General features: G+C 49.2%; 4 protein-coding genes across 4 annotated transcripts; 2 read left to right on the top strand and 2 right to left on the bottom strand.

Annotated features, from left to right (window-relative positions):
• Nucleotides 1-962: 962 nt before the first annotated feature.
• On the bottom strand, nucleotides 963-2,695 carry AFUA_2G14740 (uncharacterized protein). Its single transcript, XM_077804213.1, has 2 exons — nucleotides 2,192-2,695; nucleotides 963-2,116 (listed from the first exon to the last, which is right to left on the bottom strand). The coding sequence occupies exons 1-2, from the start codon at nucleotides 2,579-2,581 to the stop codon at nucleotides 1,172-1,174; spliced, it is 1,335 nt and encodes a 444-aa protein (XP_077660374.1). The 5' UTR covers nucleotides 2,582-2,695; the 3' UTR covers nucleotides 963-1,171.
• Nucleotides 2,696-2,916: 221 nt separating this feature from the next.
• On the bottom strand, nucleotides 2,917-8,650 carry AFUA_2G14730 (kinesin-3 motor protein uncA). Its single transcript, XM_750712.2, has 2 exons — nucleotides 8,099-8,650; nucleotides 2,917-8,036 (listed from the first exon to the last, which is right to left on the bottom strand). Exons 1-2 carry the CDS (start codon nucleotides 8,160-8,162, stop codon nucleotides 3,202-3,204), a joined length of 4,899 nt encoding a protein of 1,632 aa, XP_755805.1. The 5' UTR covers nucleotides 8,163-8,650; the 3' UTR covers nucleotides 2,917-3,201.
• A 2,470-nt stretch (nucleotides 8,651-11,120) lies between these two features.
• Nucleotides 11,121-19,750, top strand: hapB (CCAAT-binding transcription factor subunit HAPB). Its single transcript, XM_077804212.1, has 2 exons — nucleotides 11,121-17,011; nucleotides 17,110-19,750. Exon 2 carries the CDS (start codon nucleotides 17,397-17,399, stop codon nucleotides 18,501-18,503), a length of 1,107 nt encoding a protein of 368 aa, XP_077659928.1. The 5' UTR covers nucleotides 11,121-17,011; nucleotides 17,110-17,396; the 3' UTR covers nucleotides 18,504-19,750.
• Nucleotides 19,751-19,772: 22 nt separating this feature from the next.
• On the top strand, nucleotides 19,773-24,272 carry AFUA_2G14710 (putative arsenite resistance protein Ars2). The gene is made up of 5 exons (XM_750710.3): nucleotides 19,773-19,832; nucleotides 19,904-20,106; nucleotides 20,615-20,888; nucleotides 20,954-22,965; nucleotides 23,025-24,272. Exons 3-5 carry the CDS (start codon nucleotides 20,789-20,791, stop codon nucleotides 23,664-23,666), a joined length of 2,754 nt encoding a protein of 917 aa, XP_755803.2. The 5' UTR covers nucleotides 19,773-19,832; nucleotides 19,904-20,106; nucleotides 20,615-20,788; the 3' UTR covers nucleotides 23,667-24,272.
• Nucleotides 24,273-24,304: the final 32 nt, after the last annotated feature.

Genomic DNA, 24,304 nt, shown 5'->3' with positions numbered 1-24,304 from the left:
TTCCGGGCCATCAATGATATCACACAGACTATTATGCTTCCTGAAGGCCCTGGCCTGGATAAAGCGCGCAGATAATGGGAATCGATCAGAAGCTATGCCCGATACTTAGGAATTTCCCACCAACTTCTCCGCTGAGAGCTCGATGGCAGGTAGTTGAAGATAGTCGGCTATGGTGTGAATGCCTGCTGGTCATCTCCTCCAAGATCTTACTTTGTTGTCCTAATGGGCACCATTAAGCTGCGTTGGCAGCTTGGCAAGAAGTCATGAGTCTTATAATGGCACTTCCGTCAGAGGACCTCTAACCCCACAAGTCGACGATCTGCATCTAGGTCTGGGAAGATAACGCCTAAATCTTGGATGCGGGCCACCAGATTAGCTTGTACGCCTCAAGTGCCGCCGCATGGTAGCTTGGATGTGCTTTTTCGCTGGACCCACTACCTTCAACCTTTGACTGAATGGAATACCATGGGGCAGACAGTCATGCGAGACCGTTGTTCGATCAAGCCCGCGCCTCGGCGGCTTAAGGCTTAAGTGAATAATTCTAATCGCGGGGAGAAACCGATATGATGCTAATAACAGGTCACTAGATTATTTAGCTGCTGGCACCAAGTTCACAAGCCATCCTTGATAAAGTAGGGGAGCAAACCAACATCAACCGGAGATTATTCGATGAGCTCAGTCGCGCATAATAGGCCGTTGATCAGAAGTTTTCCATGAGGTGCAAGTGACCTGGCCAGGCTGGAAGCGGATACAATTTGATGCAGTCTGTCTCAAGACCGACAGAGTCAAGACGGTCATTGTCTATAGCTGGTTGATTACAATAAAAAAGGCCGATGAAGCGCTTTTGAGAGGTGGTTATATAATGATGTCAGAGTACATGGTGATGAAAGAGATGAAAGAGCAAGGTCAAGCAGAGAGCAGATTTCGTGTGCCAGGTGATGCCCTCAGGTCTACCTTTAGGTAACCAGATTTACCTTACGTATTCTAATGTAGAAACAGGAAGATAGAACAGAAACTGCAGTCCAAGTTGATAGACCGACACTCAAAGTTCAAGATGTCACTATAATTCCCAAAGAGAAGCGTACACATAAGCAAGCCTGCCAAGTAGAAGAGACCAAGCCAACATAACTCCAGATATATGCACAGAAACATAACATTATCATGCCGATTTTCATTTCACACGAGAACCCGTGAGAAGCCATGATTCAAACGGGACCCCCCGCGCCTGCTGCTTCCCATTCTGCTGGGAATTATGCAGCACAGGCGCAAAGTCGCAGGAGGCAGCGTACTGTCTGATTAAGTGTCTCCAATAGCACGACTCCGCCGCCGGAGTCAAGTATCGATCACGAAATGTTCTCACCGCGTTATCGGCGATCTGTTCCGCAATCTCAGGATTATCAATGAGGAAGCTGATCTTCCGATCGAGGTCTGAGAAATCCCGCTCGACCTCCACGTAGTTCGCTTCGGGACCAGATGCAACCAGCGCCGCGTGGTGGGCCTCTCGCCAGACCAGCTTATGCGAGACGACTACCGAACGGCAGTTGAGCAGGTACTTCCCGCGGCCGGAGAAGCTGCGCCCCTCCGTATGTGCCAAAAACATATACCGGCAGTGTTCCTCCATCGGCAGTAGGTTGTACCGAACATCATTCTCGTTGTCCCAGTCGATAACTCGTATGCTGGCCCAGCTTCTTCCCTGCGCTGCTTTCAGCAGTTTCCCCCTGAGCTCGGGGTTCGTCGCCACGCTGCCGCGCCACACGAGCTGTTTCTTCTTCTCTCTGAATTCCATTCTGGGGACCAGGGAGCCATCGGGGCGCACTTCGCCCTCGTCCACAGCGGCAATGCGCCTCCGGATATCCTTGTACGGGCCAACCTTGACTTCCGGCCACGCCCAGTATCCAAAGTCCGGCATGAGCCAGATACTCTCGTCCTCGTCGCGCTTTGAATACGACCAAACAGGTCCTGGAACATTGCTGAAATCATCCGCCGTGAGTACAAACTCGATATCGGGCAGATTGTGTCGGTCCGGAAACGACTGCATGGCACGATGCAGGGAGTTCAGTGTTGCCTTTGCTCGAGAATACGTATACGGCTGTGCCGCATAGTCAATAATATACAACTAATCCACACACACACACTGTTAATACAATGCGATCACGGATGAGTAGACGCGCTGTCAAGAGGAACGACTTACCTCTCCCTTCCATATCGCGGCCCGCACCATCCCATCCTCAACCACAACATCATCCACCTCCTTGAACGTAATCAGTCTCTCCTTTCGCAGAGCTGCAGTCTTCTCAATCTCGACAAAGAGCTTTGGAAACGCTATCCGACACTGCTCATCCGAAAGACCGTGGTTATCCCCATCGCGCTGAACCTCAAACTCCCAGTCCGCGTCGGTGTGGTTTGTCGAGACACAGTGAGGGTTTGGCGGGATCGTCTTCAAGGAATTCTTCAGGGCGTATTTGGCATAGTCACTTGAATATTGAGATCCCAGGATAAGGAATGTGACAACGATCAATGAGATTGCGGCGCCTGGAACCAGGAAGCGGGTCCAGGGGGTTTGTCCCTGCGTCCAGCGCATTGGGACTATACTCGTACAACGACGTAAGATATATATATAGATTGATGATAATGTATATGCAGACTCTGGACAGCAGAATTGTGTACTTAAGAAGGGCACTGGGGCAGTTTGGCAGCCCTCGCTTATCGAACCTCTATTGCCTTTCCGTATGATAAACATGTGGTTGTGTTACCATGGCAACAGCCAATCTCGGTATGACATCAGGGTACGGGATCATGGAAGTTATCTGAAGCATAATCTTCAGAAATGAGAGGAAATATAGACAAAGGCGCTATGGCCTGCAGAGGGCCCAGGCTCTCGTATTATATCGACTGGTCAAATCTATGTGTTAGAACAATATATCTCAAGTATGTACAAGGGGATCCGAGTGCCACAAGTAGCAGGTGTATGTATTCAGGGGTATCTCAAAAGGAACCAGAAAAGAATGAAACAGAGGTTGCAGTCACCGAATGACGTATCGACGCCCGATCCTCAGCTCAACCAGAGAACATAAACGTAGGAAGGAATAACAAGGTTGTTGCGTCTTGAGCGGGTAGCCAGTCAACAGAACCGCAGAATGTACAAGTGATAGCATGAGTCAATAGCTCCGCATTGGGAAGCCATGCGCGTTGAATGTCGTATTAATTTCCGTTGGATGAAGCACGAGAGGCGCCGTTGCTAAAGTAGCTCTCGTCAATCTTCAAAATCCATTCGACCTTCTGCGCCTCTGTCCGAGCTGCAAAGAGGAATGTGTTTTGCGTTCCATAGATTGCAAATACGTTGGGCCGGCCTTTTGCAGACACTCCGCTGTCAGACCCGGCAAGCAGTCGTGCAAAGTCCGGATCGTGATCGACACGAGAGTTGCGCAAGTTGATAGCATTGATCTCATCGCCGTCCGGAACAGAGTATATGTGAAGATAGGGTCGGCGGAGTTCCACAAAACGCCGCACCCAGTGACTGTTTGTGTCGTCGGGAGTCAATAGGTAGCCGGATTTCAAGGAAGACATATTTTTCGGGAGTGTCTGGATCGTTGCGATAAACCGTGGCTTTAATAGTTCCTGGTTTGATACAGAACTGCCATCATCAGAGACTAGTGAAGACTGCTTCGCGCGCAACGCGAAAGCGGCTCCGTCCGATGGAGGCTCCGTGTTGCTTCGAACAAGAATTGCTTCAATGGGGTCAGTCTTTGTCACCCAAAGATCAAGATATTTCCGAAGCAGTCTCGTTTTCCGCTCATTCAGCTCTTGGCTCCGGAGAGGTGTTGAACGTCCGCTTCTGACTGGTGAAGGAGCAAGGCTATTGGCACTGAGAGCCCCTTTGGCTGCATTCAGCTCAGCAAGACGCCGGCGTCGTTTGCGAGCTGCGATATAATCTCGCACCAGTGAAATCTTTCGAGGCGACCACCTTGCCAAAAGTTCCTCGCCTTTCACATAATCGTTCTGTGTATTCATACGCCAGAGATCAGCGGCACGTTTGGCGGAAACTGGACGGATAGCGAGAGAGAACATGCGAACTGTTGAATGGACAACCCGAGTCGAATTGAAAAGTTGCTTGAACATGGACTGCGGGCGCACATAGGTTCGCCCTTGGATCTGAAGTGTGAGATCTACCTCGAATGGAACGGGATCTTGCAAACGAGAGGATACGAGATCCCAGCGAACTGTGACTTGCACGCGATACTTGTCCGCAGTAACGCGATCAAGGAGAAGAGAACCATGTAAACTCGAATCCCATTGAGCAACCAACGTGACGTTCGATGTACCATCAGCATTATCTTTTACGGCAGGCTCCTGAACAAACTTCAATGGCACATCCGGGGTCTGAAGGTCTTGGTCGGGGATCTTGCCCCATGGATCCAGCAGTCTCACAGAACCAACGCGGATATTGGTCAAGTCGTCCCAGGGAAGACCCTCCGTGGAGTTGTAGGTTAGACTGACAAGAACGCGACGTTGCAGACCTTGGTGTAGTTGATACGTGCCCGCGTCAAGACTATTGTTTTGTACCACTTCGACAGGGAGGTACTCGCCAGACTCTGCCAATTCGAGGACTTGCACCCTGGCAAATACATCATGCCTCTCTTCAGAAAAGAATTCTGATTCAGCTATGCGCGGGGCCTTACGTTTCTGGGGAGGCAGCTCCGCGGAATCGCGCATTTCATCCCAGCTGATGAGCTTATCCAGGTGCATCTGCGTCACACGTGCATAGATGCAGATCTTAAGCGCTGACGTCCTTGGACTCGAAAGAGGCAAGCTCATGCTATGCACACTTTCAAAGCGGATAGGACTCTCATCAAAGCCGCTAATCATCTGCGTAGTAGTAGCCCCTCCTTCCTCGGAGATACCCGGAACAAAAAGTTGGGCATGCACATCCGTCCCCTCCCATTCTGCAAAGCCAACCATATCACGCATGACCACATTGAATTTAAGCGTTGATGACGGCGCCTGCGCCGATGAGGGCTCCAATGACAATCTGACTATACCCACAACGTTCTGTGTGTACGGTGATATGACCTCGACAGAGAAATCCTGAACCCGTGTCTCGAAGACAGCTGTCAAGGGGATATCGGCATCACCCACAAGGGAGAACTGCGGAGAACAAGGCTCAGAGAAAGGGTTCTCAAGCCTGAAGTGCTGGATGTAATCCGGACGATCTATGTACTGGTGCAATTGGCGCATGGCTTGGAGGCGACGATGGAGCTTCTCGATCGACCAAAGATGGATGACGCGTTGTTTGGAGTCAATCACCCGAACTGCGATGCAAGGCTTCTTGGCTTCCTCAAGAACGACATCCTCATCTCCCGAGATGCCGTTGAGTACGAGGTCGTAAGACGATGCCATGTTGTGTCCATGGTCAATGATTGCGAATTGAAAACTGACATTCTTGTCCATGATTTGGCTCATCACCTGGGCCTCTTTTAGGAGCGACGCATGCTGTAATATTTTCTCGGCCATGCGGACGTAGTTGTGCTGGGACCAGTGACGGAAAACTGAGGTTGCGATTCTAATTTCTCGTTCATCCAGCTTTGCAAAGCCATTTTCGTATATTCTCGGCACTGGCTGGCCCATTTCTTTCATGTGATTCTCAAACGCCTCTTTCTGTTTCCTTAATTGTTCTTCATACTCCTCTTTTGTCGACCTGAGGGCTTCTTCCATCCTTTCTTTCTCTAAACGTAATTCATCGGCATCTTGATCAGAGGCCTCAGCAATTCTGAGTTTGTTTTTGAATTCCTCTTTCTGCTTGTCCAAGTGCCGCTGCATGTCCTGTCGGGCAGCCTGCAACGTAAAGTCGCTTCCATTTTGTCCCTCGCCATCGTACTGCTGGCCAGGGGTCCCAGGCATGGTGATGGCGGTGTCAAGCGAAAAATTGTCAATGGTACCATTTGACATATACTTGTCACGAACTGGGAATGAGCTCAGAGAATCTGAATCGTCTTCATTTTCTACGAGTCCTCGACGCGTTGCTCGCACTTTCTGCACGTCCTCGAACAGAGCATCCAGTTCGTCGTCCGGCATGTGCGAGATGTGATCAGGACCCAGGATCGCACTTACAGCTTCACGACGAGCGTAAAACCAATCTGCTTCACCACCTCGTTGTGCTTGCATTGGCGAGTCAGCCCTACTTGAGTCTCCATCCAGCTCTGAGCCTGTCTTGCTCATAGTTCGGTCGTGTGTTTTGGTCGGCGCTGGCGACCCAAGTTGACTGGTGGTGACAGAATGGCGCAGCAAACTTTGCTCAACCCTTTCGGCGCGCGCCTCTTGCGGATGGTTGAAACGAAAGATGTGGAAATCGCCGAGGATTATTCGAAAACCACTTTTGAGGCGCTTGGGCTTGTCGATTCGCAAACCGTTGACCATGACTGCGGCACCCTCGCTAGGTACAATGGTAACAACATTGTCCACATTTTCAAATGTGCAATGGTTTGGAAGGATCTTGGAGCCATTCAACCTGATCTCCACATGACTTCCTTGCTCCATATTTCCGACGGTTGTAGTTCCAGGCTTTATATTGTAGACAAGACATTCAGCAAGTAGCGGGTCATCACTCAAATTGACCAAATGGGGCATTTTCTTCGGAGTGCTCAAGCCAACGAAGCCCTTCTCGATACTGATACCGAGTTCTTCAAGCGCAGCCTCACGTTCCCGGTGGATCCGCTCCGTTTTCTCTAATTTCTCCTCCCAGGTCTGGTTCAAGTCCTTGTAGAGCTTTTCGCTTTGGTTCAACTGTTCCACGATCTCTGCCTTGCTGACCTTGGTAATAGTACCGTCGGCCTTCTGAATCGAAACCATCTGCTTCTCCAGAGGCGTGTCGGGTGGATAGTACTCCTCCGCAGGCATTCCTCCAGCTGCTCCAGCAGTCGAGCCGCCTCCCAGCTTAGCTCTGAGCTGTGCCAACTCCTCCTTCAGTTCTCGGATCATTCTGGCATTCGGATCTTCATTGACAACAGCATGGTTCTTGATCCGTTTTGCTGAGTCGGCGTAACGGAGGGTGCTGAGTGTCTCATCGAAGTTGATATCGGCTGGCGATATAGCCGCAATCATTGCTGTCATTGAATTACCTCCCAGAGAATCCTTCAACAACCAGGTCAAGATGGAATCACGGTATGGGACCATTGAAGCATTCTTCTTTTTGCCAGAGGCAACGTCTGCGAGAGCTGCAATTACACGACCAAGAGTTGATAACGATCTGTTGATTTCCGCTCCTTCTTTCAAGCGGGCGCCAGTGGCCCCTGTAGAGTTTGCTCTCTCTGAACCGGCAAGATCAACCAGACTAATTCTAGAAACCTTCTCTGTATCCATCGAGGTCTCGGCATCGTGACGTTTCTGCGTCAAGGTCAGAGTGAAAACGGCGTGCGATCGACTGGAGGTCTCGTTCATGTTCGTGGCGGCCACGGTTCTAGCCTTGTTACCCTCGTCCATCAGGTGGTCAATCTCCTCGAAAGAGCGCACGGCAAGTTTGGCGAGGTCTTCGACATATGGACCGGTTGACGGATGCTCACGGACCTTGAGGTTACCCTTGTTTGAAGGGTTGAGCAGATCGCGAACTCTTTCATTGTAGATTTCGAGGTAGGACACTTCGACTGTACAGTTGAGGTTCTTGTCTTCTTGCATCTTGGCTATGCGCTGGAACATCTCCTGGCAGATTCTCGGGATCACACCGTATTCCTTGCCATATCCCATCATCGAGTAAGACTTTCCGGAACCCGTCTGACCGTATGCGAAGATACAGTTGTTGTAGCCTTGGAACGCATTGTCCAGCAAAGGAACACCCAAATCCGCAAACAGGTTATCTTGACCCGCATAATTGGGAGCATTCTTGTCGAAAGACCAATACGACCTGTCAAAGGCGAAGGTCTTTGGCCCCTCCACCGCACCCTTCCCGCCAGCTTTTCGCGATTTCTCATCAGCACCTGGCGGTGGTACGAGAATGGTCTGGTTTCCTTTCATCTGCACGATACATTTTGCCCCTCTATCGATCTCTGCCGACCAGTACCAGATCGGTCAGTAGACATTCAATCATCGGCGGACCGCAAGTTCTCACCTCTGCTATTGAACGGTCGCACTCTCACCACCACCTTAATATTTCCGCCGCCTCCTGGAGCCATTTTGACTTATACCCCATACACTCGGGGGTCTGCTATGCACCTCCAGTTGCCAAAGAGTCGAGTCCCAGGGGACGGGCGCAAGCGCCAGGGGTTGGGTAACACCGATGTCGCGACCGCCGCAAAAAGCGCTGTGTTTTGGAGGAATCGCAATAGGTGTTTTTCAGGGTCTCCTGGGACTGTAAAGAAGCTGTTTGTAGCTTTTTGTTGGTGTTATTCCGGTTGTCTCGAGATCCCAATTCAACATCAACAAAAGACGTCATGTAGTTTGTTTTCGGGCCGTTATATACTGTTTCCAGGGGAATCTGGTTAATGGATAATCGAGCCCGTAGGTCGTCAGTCTGCCATGCGCGCGCAACCCTTCGGTGCAAACTGTCTGACTGAGTGATTGATGAGAAGGCAGCAGAGAAGCGCGCTAGGACAATCAAGTTGAGATTTGCCTGGGAGGCTCCGTGCTCTACACTTGCGAGGTGCATTATTATTTTCCAGCGGCACGGGGAACAGCCACATGAGACTCCGACCGAAAAGGCGGGATCGAGGGGAGCATTAGGTAAGCGGCCAATCAAAGTACACATCCCCTTCAATCTCTCCCATGGACTAACAGACGCAAGGTACGTAGTATATTCCCTGGTCCGTACCTTGCGTGGCTCTCCTTTCTGAAGTGAGACATGCTTAAGATTGATCTAATCAAGATCTAGGATATTCTGGCCAGCTGTTTATGCCCGTAATGTTACCCAGGTTGCTGAAATCTCCAAACCCATGTGGGTCATACTGAACTTGACTATTCAAGTAGTATGACACCAAATGTTTTGAACGGAGCAACAGAAGGACATTAAATGGGACAGCTACGGTTCTGGTCATCTTGTCTGTGATGGAAAATTGAAATAAGCAACCATTAATGGCCCCAATGGGGTAAAGGACCCTGTTCGTGTCCTTGAACAAGGTTTTTAAAGCGTATCATACGCGATAGTGTTGCGAACTGGAGGCGCGAGCGGCCGAATCACTGCTGCTATAATGCAGGAGTAACGCCGAGTTCAGTATCTTTGATAACTCTGGTCTTCAAAAGTGCAGGATTCTATCTTCTGATGAAAAGCTAACCGCCTATGTCGCCGTCATTATGGCTAGTTTGTCTCCATTAGATTAATCAGTGTAGATCTATGCAAGGGCTATTGCATTTTAGAACTCATTGATGGCCAGTAGCCCATCATATTTCTCTCCAAATGAGTGTATCTTCGGAAACCGGACAACTACTTCTATAGCGAAGCCCCATTTAGAGAATAAACGTTAGCACTCCAGGCGGATGGAAATACAGTCAGAGGTTCTTCCGGTATCTCTCAATTCAAGTCATCGGCTTTGCATAGCACCAAGAAGGTGTCCAATAATTCAGTGAGAAATGATAGGATTTTTTTTTCTTGAAAAAGGACTGTTTCGTCGTCGCTCGAGTACATTTGCTTCGACTTGCTGCCCCGGGGCTATGCAAGAGTCATCCTGCAGATGGTTACTCAAGCAGTAATAATGAGCGTTGAGAATTCCGGGAGAACATAAATAGTGTCTCAAATCTTAGGTCACGACAATAAGACCCTCCCCGTAATGATCTTATAGAGCTGACGAACAAGAGATGAGGCCTTGGCTGAGACATGCCATGTAGGGATGCGGGCCGAAGCTGACACTCAAGAAGCCGTGACATATTAATCATGATCTCAAGGCTCCCGTTCAATGCGCAGTGAGACATACGTGCCGTGGCTTTGACATATAAGCCAGAGGTGCATCATTCCTAACAGCAGCATAGCAAATACACTTAGTCATTGAAGCATGAGTCCCATGACTGCGAGCCCCATCGCTTTCGATCTGGAGCTGGCTGACTATACACATCGAGATCACACAGCCTATTCCACCGAAGGAATTGGTTTTGATGCTCACAAGCCCACGTTGCGGATTGTCGGCAACCGTGGGGTCCAGCAAGGCATCATTTACCGCTCTGGACATCTCATCAATCTTCCAGAAGTCGGAAAATCCTAACTTGTGTGGGGATCATCGATGCATATGGGGGATATGTATTCCATGTACCAAGCTTCAGGGGTCTGCTAACCTCTGTTCGAGACGATTTGAACGCTGGATCCGCAGGTGTAGGAGAAAGCCATGCTCGTTCATTGTCATTATGATCGAACGCGGTTACTAGATCTAGCAGTCTGCCGTAAGGCAAGATATTACCAATTAGCACTTGTGTAACGTTAGCGGACAGAGCTCGTACCGTGTTGCTTCAGCACTGCTGCTAACTCTCGCAGGTGTTCCGAATGATCTTGTTGCATAGGAACTCGTCCTGACGAGACTTAACAATAAGACAGAGAAGTAGTGTCATCTGCGCTCGTTTCAACAGGAAGAGCTGAGTGCGCTGTCATAGCTGGGGTCAAAGGAAGTTTGCTGCCACTGAGGCTTCGTACATGATAGCCTTTCTGGAGGCTGTCAAGGTGAAGTATGGCGGGATGGACATGTCCGTGATGAATGTGACGGGTTTGAGTAAAGCTGATGTCGAAATTCTTCAGACAGTGTTAAGAGGGGAGATATGAAGTGATCAAATCCGTTTCTGATCTTCGTTAGACTGGCTGTACACTCTGCTCCTGAATTTCATACTCTTTAAGCAATAAGATTTTGAGCGTTATGTCATATAGCCCCATTATGCAGGATTTTTTTTTTCTTTGAACTTACGGATTGCACTAACTAGGTATCTGCAACGAGAGCCAGGATAAACCTTCCTATTAGTGATCGCATATAACATAGCAGTTGGGACAACGTAAACAAGACTTCAATAAGGCCAGACAATCAGTCGAATGATGGGCGATGATCGAATTCTATTACCACATCTTATGAGAATCTTTCGAATATATGGCGTAAAAAGTAAGCATATCTGTAGGTATTCCGTTTTCAATAGATTAACAATTCATTTTCTACAGCGAAGAAATCCAGCGATGTATGTATGTATGCCTGTTGACGTGGTTCACTTAGTGCCCAACCCAGCAGTCCCAACCTGCCATAAATGATAGTGTTCCCATCTTTGTGGAAGATATTGCGTATGGTCGTCTCAGACATAGAATTCCTGACTTGCCTTCTTTCGGCCGGCTATATGGTCTACGTGTTCTATGTTTTTTCTAGGGGCATAGATCTCTTCCTTCCCTCAGTAATGCAAAGATGCTCTAAAAGGGTGCCAAAACTGCTGCTGTGTCCATGAAACTATCAGAAATTCCGAATGAGAAAGGCAGAATCAGGATCGAACTGTAGAATAGTATGGGTTCCATTTCTCTGCATCACAAAAGAAGACGTCAACAAGTTCTATTGGTAAACGGAAACGTCATTGCAACCGGTTATTGCTGCATCCCCTGGAAACTTCAATAGAAAAATGTTTCTTATGGTTCAGTCATCAATGTGTGTCGAGGTCAAATTTGCCTCCCTTGAAACAGGCAGCAGAACATACGCGAAGCCCGGAGATCAAGACTCCCCAGTCACAGAGGAGAGATAGCTAGTCTTGAAACAACTACGATGACAAGTCAGGAAACACTGGAGTTTGCCTAGAACATGATAGCAACAGATGTCAGCTCCGGTATTGGTTATGGGCGCTTCCAAAAGAGCCAGGATGCCTCGTCACAGGCTGTATGGCCAATGATACACTGCACCTCTGTGATGCCTCACTGTGGGCTGCGTATTAGGGGGTAAGCACTCATTCTGATGCCTGATTGGGCGTGTTCGGATGGGGCGAGATTGAACACCTCGTTTCGCGCATGCACAACGCCCACGAGCTAACTCTGTGAAGTCCCTTGATAGGATTCGTATGAACGAGACGTTGAATCTGCGTATCCATGACATCAATTGCGCTTTGCTAGTCGTATTTCTGTCATGCAAAGTGGGTTCGGCATCAGGTGCGGACATTGATCTGGCCATTGGTAGTCTAATATGCGCGCTTTGCGATTGGCTTGACCTGGGCTTCTTTGAGCATGCTCATAGACAGCGCCGGTAGCTTATATCCTTGTCATATAGTTTGAGCCGTGACTGGCGTGCCTCTTGGTTTGATACTTATGCCTTATATAGAAATCACAACGTAGGATTTTCTGGTAAAGGTGCATCTTGATCAAGGTAAAAAGTGTAAGCCACAGTGATATGGCAATGTTGCCATTGTCCAGTTTCGCCCTTACACTTCTCGAACGGCGCATCGAACAAAACAATGATGGCTCATGTAACACTGCTTTGTGAACTGGAATGAGTTCAATTCTTTTAAGTGCACATGCTTTGGCTAGCTAGGATATTCCACGCTTCAGACTGCCGAGTTTCGGGTCTGTTCGTCTCCTCCAAGCCGTCGAAAGAGAAGCCTTGAGCGACATTGAAGGGATGTATGGATCTCGGTGACACAAAATTGAGTCCATTATACGCGTTTCTCCCCATAGTACTTGGGATCAAGATGTCTTTGAAATATTGTCGTGTGTCCTGTGACTTCTTGGCTTATCAATGAGTTGGGTGCCAGATGCTTTTTGCCTTGCATTAAGCACAGTTACCCCTTCAGTTATATGCAGAAATGTTCTATAATTCTGCGGCAAGTTCGCACCTTGTCTGCAAAAACGGAAAGAGAATATTGACGCTGCCAAGGTAGCTGTGAACCATAAGCTTGTGGATGCTGATATATATGTTTGCATTATCGGACCTTACAGGTTGAGGAAGAAGATGTGTAGCATCTCAGATTGACTATTCTCTTGCATCACTGCTGAGCCCTTTGGATTTATGAGCTTGTTCACTTCGAAGTTTCTATCTAATGTCATCCTAGAGCTCAATCCCGATGGTCGTTTTCGATGTTGATGTGATGAGAAGAGGCTGGAGAGGCGGTGTAGGAAGCCGTTTGAACTCGCGGCCGCCTGACATCAGGTGGCCTGAGCTTTATTTCTAACTAAACTCAGGCTGTTTGCTTTTGTTCCACGTAATTTTGAACATGTACAACAATGGACACAGAAATATCATGAAAAAAACCAATGTGTCATATACTGTATGGTTTCTTCGAGTACATCGGAGTCATTCACATCAAATACCCAAATATCGTAGTACTAAGTCTCTGGCAAATGCTCTCTGGATAAACTGTTTATATAGGCGAAGAGACCTGAATCCAAAGCTCCAAGAGAGTACCATTATTTGTGATTGAAGGGTCAAGCTTCCACACGTGGTGTGGGACAGATTGGCGCCATTTGTGTCGCGAGCTGAGGACCGGACAGCTGTTCAGACTTAAGGTTTGTGGTACAGATTGACTCGATTCGAAGTCTTATCGGTTTTACAGCTTGGATGGATTCTCTTACCGTGTAATCATGAATGAGGTTGATACATATGAGGGCGCTATAGATAGAAATAGTAGCGGTACTGGTTTACTCGTCATTCTCTTGTGATCTCTACTTGTTCAGCATAGATCGGCGATGGGTTGCCGCTGCCTGAAACCTCGAGCTTTCGGAAACTTGTATTACTATGCCGCTCTCTCAACAACGGAACGAACAGGCAACCCTTCGCTCAGATACTGGTAAAATGACGCCACGATTGCTAGGGTATCATTGAGAGGTTAGAGACCTAGTGAGGCACCCTTGTTATTGTTATGAAGTGGAAGGCCAACTTGGACACGGTGTTGAACTTGACAGTCAGTTTCCTAATCAAGGCATATAGCCGAGGCTGGGTTAGGCCTTTCCAAAGTATCTACGCTGAGTATTCACTGAATGAAGAATATTTCCGAGACGAAGTTAACAAGCAATATGAGCACTGAATCTTCGTTAAAGAGTATACAATCCTCTCTCGGGCATTTCGAATTATATGGAGTAGTTGTTGACTCTTTAACAAATATTTCTGCTATGGTTCTATGTGTGTTTGAGCATGTGTCAATATAGAACCTTCAATGACCAGTCAGAAAGTCGCACGGACAGCAATTTTAACAGAGTCAGAATTTCAATCATTTATTTTGGAAGATGGCTGGTCAAGTCCATCGCTTCCACTTTTCAGGTTTTTGGTAACTTTCAGGTTAGACCACAGTTCGCAAACTCCGAGTTTCCACGGTACCTAAGGTAAGAATAATTCTGGTGCTCTCACACGTGACGTTCAGGTGGTGGCATGGATCATGTCTTCGGGGTGGCCGGAGCTCTCTGCATAAATCGTAATGTGATACTTCAGCAAGTTTCTAAGTCATCTAAGGAATTACCTGGTAATGCTCATTAGGTCACTCGACACTTATGTCCAGTGAGTCAGACCAAGTATTAATGCAAATACGTAAGGATTTAAGCCCGGGTTGTTGGGCATTCTTCCACACATATGCCTTACCGTTTTACCTGACGTAATCACTAGAATTCACAAGTGTATCATCGTGACCTTACACAAACCAAGCGAGAAAAGTGGGGCAAATCCTGACAGTACAAGACGGTAAGGGTTCTGACCACTCGCTGGTCTGAATCCTCGCCGCCTCGACCACTAAACGAACCGGCGAGCCAGTCAGCTCCCCTCTCGATGCGTCCGGTACAAATGCCCCATCGCTCGCCCCTTCTCGTCACTACGGCTTTCTCTCTCTGCTTCCTCTCGTTGGTCATCCGGCCTCTCCAGTCCCTTGCTTGCCCTCCAGTCAAGGCTCACGGACTTCTCGTTGTTCTCCTGCTTGGCCTGCGACTCGTTCACTGTTGGTCACTGGCTTCAGATCACCGATCTTGTACTTCAGCCAACCCAATCATCATTGATTGATACTCTTTTGGGACCACCCCATCATCATTATTATCTCCGTTCACCTCGTGCTTGACTGTTATCATATCATCCCCATTCTACGGAGAGTTACCTTGATAAGCTCTCTGGTCAGGACGCATACTCTGCGTTTGGATTGGTTTACCTCGACACCTTCTTCTTCCACGGTACTCGGCCATCGAATCATTATTGTCCTAGGTATGTATGAATGATAGGCCTCCCCCTTGCACAACCATTTCCGTCGGTTTCATTTCATATTTGAGCACTCACTTGCTCATATCCAATCGCGTTACACTGATCCCCTTTACAATTCCAAACCAACAAATCACTTTTGCCATTGTACTTGTCTATTATTTTTTCTTTTTTTTTTTTTTTTAATCCTTTTGACCACTTGCTCCAGACCAATCTCTTGATTATCCATAACAGCACTATTGCGTCGCATTTTAGTTTCCAGCGAATTATACTCCCTTGCCAACCTGTATCCTATCATCATTATTCTTCTTCTTCTTCTTTGTTGTCTGCAATCCGGTTTATTATCACGGCGCGCAGCGACAAAAACCCGCCCGTTGTGGCTTGTTCTCGTTTACGGGTCAACCCGGGCCGGGCTGACATCAGCGGTAGCCTCAAAGTAGTGCTGGACCGCCTTTGTGCTGTTCGTCTTCTCGTTGGCAGAGCTCGCGTTCCCCTTCCTCTCATCCCCACAAATCATCCCAGATCATCCCAGGCCCTCTCCCGTGACAGCGAAAAAAGCGGGATCAAATCATCGCGCTGTTTCTGCGCCCTTTGATTGCTTCGAATTGGAAGCTTGCTGTCAACAGCCATTCGTCACCCCTAACCCAGGTAATTAGATATATCAAACTTTGTGTGTCAAAACGTGTTGTTGTTGTTGTTGCTTCTCTATGCGGGCCGCAGTCCACGCGCAATGATTCCCTCGTCTTGTTGATGTTACCCACTTCTGTACTCGACTTGATTGTCGCATGTATTCGAAGCATGACAGAAATGCTCTACCTCCCGGTCTTTTGATGCTGTCTTGCGATATATTTGACTTTCATGCACTTTTATACCTGTCAACGTCGTGTCCTGCCCGCACCTTTCCCCAACCGCAATGCGCCCCAATCAGCACGCGTCAATCATATCTCAACTGAGACTTTACGGTCGTTCTCTAACGCTTCTTGCTAACTTCGAGCGTGCAGCATTGTTTACCTCCTTGCGCACCCAAATTATAGCCTCTTGTGGTCCTTGTTGCCATCCGCGCGAACCAGAACACGGGGACTTAACCGGAATCGTATGCGCCGCATTTAGATAAGGTACGTTGGTTGCATCATAACACCCGCTTGCCAGCGCATACATCCTTTAGCCGTGAACTGTCTAAAATTACCACGACTGAACCCCCGCCTATTTATTTATTTATTTTTGTCAAACCCTTTTCCTTTTTGACAGCACAGACTTCGCATGTGGTTGGCAGGAAAGCACATTGCTGATGATCTTTAGAAGAGAAATCTGTATACACGGCCGCTCAGGCAAGTCGCGCAGAAGTGGCATTATCATCCGAGACCGTGGAGCAGGACAAATTCTCTCCCACTCGGATTCGTTGGACAGAAGCGCAGGCTACGCTACCAGCACCGCCTCAAGTTTCATCCTGCCCGTCTTATTCGTCTTGCAGAGACCGTGGCCGAGCACCCTGCCAACTTTAGAAGCCGAAACAGGTTGAACAGGGGAGCCTGGCTTTTACCAGGTCAATTTTCACTGCGTAGTGACGTGCTTAGTTTGTTTTTATTCTTTTCATTCATTGAATTTTTTTTTTTTTTTTTTCTTTCCCCTCTTTCCCTCTTGCGGCTTCGCCTCGAGGCGGCAATAGGCAATCGTGCGTTGCAATCGATCAAATTGCGTTCTGTCTGACAACGCATCGAGTACCGCACTTTCTCAAGGGCACCCTGTCCCGCTGCGTCAGAGCCCAACCACGTTACAGTTGTGGTCAACGTATTAAGAGAGAGTATCCACAAAGAACTCAAAACATTCTGAAGAACATTGTTGGAGTCATTTCGACAAACAAACGGTTGTTATCTTTTGTGTTGCTGATAGCTCCAAAGTCAGTCCATTCGCGAAACAAAGTGAAGGTAAGCTTCTCCGTGCAAGCGCCTCTCTATCCCCATAAGCCCCTCACTAGTGATCCAGTGACCGTTCAGTGCTGCGCTCCATACTGACGCAAAAACAGAGACCTGCAGATTTGCGCATTTGATTTGCCGAATCATCGGTCGCAAGGGCTCGCCGCTTTTCAAGACTCGATTCTTCTTATTCGCGCCCCTTCACGATAACCTCAAAAGACCCATCCCTCTAACAACGTCTCATCCAGTCATCTGCTTCTACCTTGACCTCTGCGCAGCAATCACATATTTACTCGAGCTGTTACTGGGTTAAGTAAACCCATCTTAATAAGAAGATCTAACCAATCATCGCGCAAGGTACCAAGGTGACGGAACTTTCCGTCGCGTCTCCAACACGATGGAATACCCTCCACAATATCAACAGCCTCATGGCCAGCACCCTCACGCTCCCTCTCACATGGCCGGCCCTTACCAGACAGCGCCACAGAACGCAGGTTCAACTGTTGGGTCGATGTCGTCGCCCACAAATCCACAGGGACACATGCAGCAGCCTCACCCTGCCCACCAAGGCTCTTCAATCGTCCCATCGCAATCCCATTACCAGCAGGCTCAGAATGCGCCAGGCTCTGTACATCAGCAGATGAACTTTCCTCAGTCATATGGCGTTCCAACGGCTATGCCTCAGCCATACGGTATCTCTCCTACGCAAGCAGCTGCAATGGCTACAGCAGCCGCGTCTGGGCAATTCTACCCACTGCACCAAGACTCGATGGCTGGCCAGATGGCACAAGGCCCCCGTGGTTCTCCTCGCATGGCCGGAGTACAAGTGAAAGGTGACCGGAATCCACGATCGCCGCCGCAGATTTCAGGACAGATGCCCCCAATGGGCACCCAACTATCCATGTCCCAAAATGCCCAGATGCAACAGCGTCGTATGAGTCATGTCGGTAGCCCACATGTCCAGACTGCTCAACCCGTGCTCAATCATGTTGCTCGGTCTTCGGTCCCCCCGCCGATGGCGCCGCCTCCTCAGCCTGTTCAGCAAAGCCAACCGTCGCCGGAGCTCGTCGCCGGTGCTGCCGAGGAGTCTCCCTTGTATGTCAACGCGAAGCAATTCCATCGCATCTTAAAACGTCGGGTTGCCCGACAGAAATTGGAGGAACAGTTGCGGCTCACGTCAAAAGGCCGTAAACCTTATTTACACGAGTCGCGTCACAATCACGCCATGCGACGGCCGCGCGGTCCCGGTGGAAGGTTTTTGACGGCCGACGAAGTGGCCGCTATGGAAAAGAAACAGGCGGCTACCGCCGCTGGCTCGGGTCAAGAAAATGTGGACTCCGGAAAGCCTGCCGAAGAAAACCCTTCGTCGGCGCCAAAACGGAAGTCAAGTGAAGTTAACGACGACAACGCGAATTCAGTCAAGAAATCCAAGACTGGTGGAGCTACTCGACCAGCCGAGGAGAGCGAACGTGAATCTGCAGAACCAACCGATGAAGATGGTTAAGCTTGATGAGCATGACTCTTACGCCCCGTCAGTGATGACCCCGATGACGGGATGAATTTCTATGTACTTCTTTGATCGTTTCGCCACTTCTTTCTCGTAGCAAGCGATGTGTGACTACTCGTCTCCAACACAGCCCTTTACATTTCCCCTTTCGAAGTTCGTGATCTGATGTCTGTTTATATTGTTATGCTGGGACGATTTTCTGATTATTACCCTCTTGTCGATCGGCTCATTAAGTGATGTTTCCAGGATTGACTTGTATGAGATGACCGCTTTTTCTTTGACCTCCCGCCTTTTCTTTCTACACTCTACCTCTGGCGTGGTATCTGTGCTGAGTGGGTTGCTGCTGAATATAGCCGGCTTTTTGCCCTTTTTTGCACGGCTCACTCAAACTCAAGAACTGGCTATCCCAGCCGCTCCTCAATGACAGCGTCTACAGGTCTTGTGTCCGTCGCCGACAGTGTCCCTTGTCATATATACACTGCAACCTCGACCACGCCTTTTGTCTTTTTCTGCCCTTTTGTTTTTCATGTTACTTGAGCTCATGTTTGGGATTTAGAAGGAAGGAATCCATCACTGGTAAAAATAAGGACCAAAGAATGATTGACGGAGTGACATGGTACCGCTGATATTGTGACAGCTAGTTTGAGGCCAGCATCGAATACTGATGGATATACGACAGAGGGATTTCCAAGGTGCATCTCATGACTAGAGGATTGTGGGCCAAGTCAGCCCATCTTGCGTCTACTTGACCTGCATGTGCAGTTGTCGTGCCTTGGTTGCCCCTGGCCCCTTTTCGCCTTACTTGGCCTTGACCTCCCGTGCAATCCATTGAATGTTTTTATCAGCCAGCGCCCACTCAGATGGCTAATTCACACTGTGCCAGCTGATCCGCAAATCTCGGATACCTGGCACTGATGATCAAAGACAACGAGATTGCCTGCCAAGGAGTCGTGGCATGGAGGTGGACATGCATCTGTGCATTCATTCTCTTCGATGCCTCTCTATTTATTTATATGAATTTTCATAAATTTGGTTTCTCATTTCATTTCTTTCGGTATGACCCTGTCCAACGTGGTTTGCGAGTTTGTTCTTGTGATTCCCAACGGGCAGTTTTCCCGAATGTTGTATGTACAAATACCAGGTCATACCTATTAGCATATCTGGCTTGAGTGCACTGCGTGACCACTTGAGTACTGGTCTGATTGTCTCCTTAGTTTGTGAATAACAGCCTTAAAAGATATTTATATACTCCATAGGTGGCTAGCTGACGAGGTTGTTACTCCATGATAGTACCAGTTCCAATCAGGACTAGTGTGAGACAAGGCGGTCAGCCACCAGCCTCATTCTTCCCCATGTTAGTTGACAAGTAAAGTTAGTGAACTAACTAATAATGTCAGTGTTAGTCATCAGTTCGCATCCTCCAGTCAACTTACAGTTCTTCTCTCCTCCTCTCTCACCTCCCTGTCTCAGCTATCTCCTTTGCTTCCTCTTCTGAATTTCAACCATCCGACCCTGGCCCCAGGGGAACAGCAGTCTCATTCCGTCTGGATTCGTCAGATTGGACGTGATTGGTGTGTGATACCTCTTTCAAAGGCTACTTGTAGGTTGCCTGCCTTGCCCATCTTCTCTCTTATTTCATCGTGTGTCCTGTCACTATCAAGTCACCCTTTGTCTTTTTGCCTTCTTTCTATTCCCAGCTCAATTCCTTTCGGGACGAAGCTCCCCCATCGTTGACTCTAGATTGATTGCCTTCCGACAACTATTGTTCCTTCTACCTGTCTTACCTGGGTGTCGTCGATCATCGTCGCGCCGTCCACGGCCCTCGAGTTCTCCGTACCTCAGTCGCATATCTCTACTCTTTCTTTCTTCCACTCATCTTTCGCTCTTATGGGCGCGCTCATCTCCTATACTTATGCTCCTTCTTTCTTCGCTTTATTCTTGTCGTTCTTCTGTCAATATGTCTTCCATATTCTTCGCCATGCTACGGGCGACTACCTCATCTTCTCTTCACCCCGACCCGTCCCTATCATCCTCTACAGCGTACAAGCTGTCTGACACTCATATTAAGTGAACGAACTTGTTCTAATGTTGACGATATCGGGTCTTAGCTTACTTCCGCGTATTCCGTTTTCGCACGCGACCAGTCCGTGCCTTCTCAAGTCACTGCCATTGCGCACCGTGCTCTTCTCTTACCACACAACGCTCGCGCCTTAAGTCAACGTACCTCGTGACATCGACACATACTAGCTTCAAGGGTTTTACGCGCTGTAACACGCGCCATAATGGACTCCTACGAGAGTTTCGGATCACCCGGGAGGAACCGGGAGGGGGATCCTTACGCGGCTCGAACGCAAACGGATTCTTACCGGCGCAGGTCACCTGGTAAGTACTAAAGAACAACCAATAATAACGATCTTCTGGAACTAATCACTCCCTGCCTTTCGAAGGAGCCCAAGACCGGCGTCGCGGTACAAGGGGCCGTTCTCGCTCTCCAGTTATGATTGATCGCTACGAACCCTCAGTCCGCCGCTCTTCTCGCGACGATTACTACGCATCGACTCGCGAGAATCCCTTTCGAGAGCGCGAGGACCGGCGTGCTGCTCCGTCACCAACCGTCGCCAATATCGACCGTTACGTTCCTGGACAAGAGTCTGGCAAGAGACCACTTCCCACGAACCCTCTTCCGAACCCGTTAAACCTTGACTTCCAAGTTGGATTCAATTGGTTCGCAGAATGGTGGCGTGCTGAGCAATCCATCAAAGAGGAGAAAGATCGCGCAAAATACGGCGGCCGGCGCCCATCGGATCGTGTCAAGGGGGAACGCGAGGCTCGCGAGGACCGGGAAAGAGAAAGGGCGCAGATCCAGGCCGCTTATGACGCCTACAAAGTCGATCTCCAGATTAAGATGTCAAGGACGTTTGTTCAACATCATCGAAATGAGGAGTGGTTCAAGGAGCGCTATGTTCCCGAAGTCAGGGATCCCCTTCGCCGACGCCTGATGGATTTCCGTGTGGGTGCTTATCAGCAATGGGAGCGGGACCTTGAAGGCGGTCTGTTTGACGATTTCACCCTGGAAGGAATCTACAAGACTGAAAGCGATGGCGCAGGCGGCGTTATCGAGAAGGAAGAGGGCGAAACAACTGCCGTTGGCGAGACACTGGGTGTTTTGGACTTGCTACCCGTCAGAGGCGGCGACTTGCGCGATGAGGCATTGTCACAGCCGGCCTTGCTTATTAAGACTTTGGCACCCAATGTGAGCCGCGCGAAGATTGAGGAATTCTGCAAGGAGCATCTGGGGGAGCAGGACGGCGGCTTCAAGTGGCTCAGCCTAAGCGATCCGAATCCTTCGAAGAAGTTTCACCGGATGGGCTGGATCATGCTCCACCCAGCTCCAGAGAGCGCAGTGATCGAGAGAGGAGATGGTCGCGAGGAGGAAGGCGAGGAAATGGATCATGACCAGGGTGCCAATGGGACTGTAACTGTATCTGCAGCTGAGAAGGCACTGGAAGCTGTCAACGACAAGACGATCCATGATCCCGTTCACGGAGATTTTGTGTGCCATGTCGGTGTACATGTTCCACCGTCCCAGACGCGCAAAAAGGCTTTGTGGGATCTATTCTCCGCCCCAGAGCGGATTGAACGTGACCTCGAACTGGCCCGACGTCTGGTCTGTAAGCTTGATGGTGAGATGGGTGGAAATGCCGACGGTTATTCCAAAATTGAAGACCGTGTTGAGGAGTTACGCGGGAAGGGTTGGCTTCAGCCTCCTGTCACAGGCCCTGTCAGTGTCAAGAAGCGGAAACCTGACTTTGATCCCGCGGATATTGACGAGGGTGAGGCGGAGGAAGGTGAAGAGCAAGAAGGATGGGACGATGACGAAGTCGACGATGAAGAACTTCTGGCCAAGAAGAAAAAATTGGACCTTATGGTCGAATATCTACGCAGAGTCTACAACTTTTGCTTTTTCTGCGTTTTCGAGAGTGACTCTGTGCACGAACTTGCACGCAAGTGTCCTGGAGGTCATCTTCGTCGGCCGCGAGCCGGCCTCTCCAGCCAGTCGAAAGCCGTCGCCAGAGCCAGTGCTCTTGGACAGCCTTTCCCTGTGAAGAAAAAGGAGCCCAGCGAAGAGGGAGAGGAACAGCCGCCTGCAGAGGAGAAGAGAACGCACCGTTTGTCTAAGGCAGAGCAACAGCTTCAACGCGCGTTTAACTGGGTCCGGACTTTTGAAGATAAGCTCTTGCAGATTCTCGAGCCAGATAATGTGGATATTAGAAAACTCGGTGGCAAGCCCGTGGAGGAGGCCCTTGAGGAGGAATTATCGAAATTTGTCAAGCAAGAAGACGAAGCGAAGTTCCGGTGTAAGGTGCCGGAGTGCACAAAGCTGTTCAAGGCCGAGCACTTCTGGCGCAAGCATGTGGAGAAACGCCACACTGAATGGTTTGAGAACATCAAGAGTGACGTAAGTTGCGCAATTACGTTGCCATACTGGATGGTGCTTACAGCTAACAAATACAATAGCTCTCTCTGGTCAATTCTTACGTTCTCGATCCTGCCCGAATTGCCCCCTCGCGTTCCGATGCCAACAGCAATGGCCATTTCCCTCTCAGCTCCAGTCAAAACCAGACCGGTACCCCTCGTGGTTTCAGCCTGGCCAATTTACCGCCCTATCTTGCAAACAACGTCAACATCCCTGGCGGAACCCATGGTCTCCCCGGCGCTGCTGGTATTCCAGGCTTTATGAACGTAAATAACCAGGCCTGGAACGCGAACGGCTTGGTAACCGGCGAGCATGCTGCTAATCTCCATCATCCTGGTGTCATCCGTCGTGGTGGGGGACGTTACAACAATCGGTCCGGACCGTATGACCGGCGCAGCAACCGTCAAGGAGCCTCTGGAGGTCATCTGAGTCCCGCCCGTGGCATGTCGAGCATGTACGGTGCCGGAGCTCGTATGGGAGCGAGTGGTGCAGTGCCGTATATTCCTCCTGGCCACCCTGCCGCCGCTGCGTTGATGGGAGCAGGTCCATTTCCTGATGCGATGGGATCGGGACCTGGCCAGCAGGGCATGGGACCCCGTGAAGCCACCCAAGGCCGCAGCATTAAGAGCTATGAGGACCTCGACGCTGTCGGTGGAGCAGGCAGTGGTGAATTGAATTACTAAGTTGCGCGTTACAAGCCTCGTTTCCTAATCCAGCCGGATTTTTTTACCTGGATCCCTTTCTCTCTATCTTAAGCCCTTCAGTCGCCAATTTCGCAATGCTTTTTCCTTTAAGGGATGTGCACTAGTTCCTTTGCGGCGGTTTCGCTCTCTTTGTGTCCAGATCAAAATCTGCCACTGAAAAATCTCTTTACATACTTTGATAAATGTTGTGATTCTGCATAATTCATCCATACACTTTTTTTTCTTTTCTTTTCCCCTGTCTACATTATCACTGGCGTGGTTCTCCTTTCATCAGACTGGTATATCTTCTTCTATCACTTTCTTCTATCACTTGTACTCTCTTTCCTTTCTATTTTCTCCCGTTCCAAGGATTTTTGGGATTACATTATGGACCTCACGCATCCCCTTATGTGTACCATACTTGCGGCCGAGATCTAGGAGTTAATGGATTGTCTCTGATGAATATATCCCTAGATACATATAGACTTCGGGGGAGAATTTGGTGATTCAGGTTGATCATAGATGAGCCGCCTGGTACGGAAAGTGATCCTTTCCAACCCTTAAAACCGTTGAAGGTGCAAGCCGTAAACGGCGATACACTGGGATTCTCTATGTAGGGGGAAAAAAAACTGTAATTA

This window comes from Aspergillus fumigatus, chromosome 2 (assembly GCF_000002655.1).
Source record: "Aspergillus fumigatus Af293 chromosome 2, whole genome shotgun sequence".
Classification (NCBI taxonomy): Eukaryota; Fungi; Ascomycota; class Eurotiomycetes; order Eurotiales; family Aspergillaceae; genus Aspergillus; species Aspergillus fumigatus.
The sequence above is the reverse complement of the archived record's forward strand: the minus strand, read 5'-3'. Positions and strand labels throughout refer to the sequence as shown.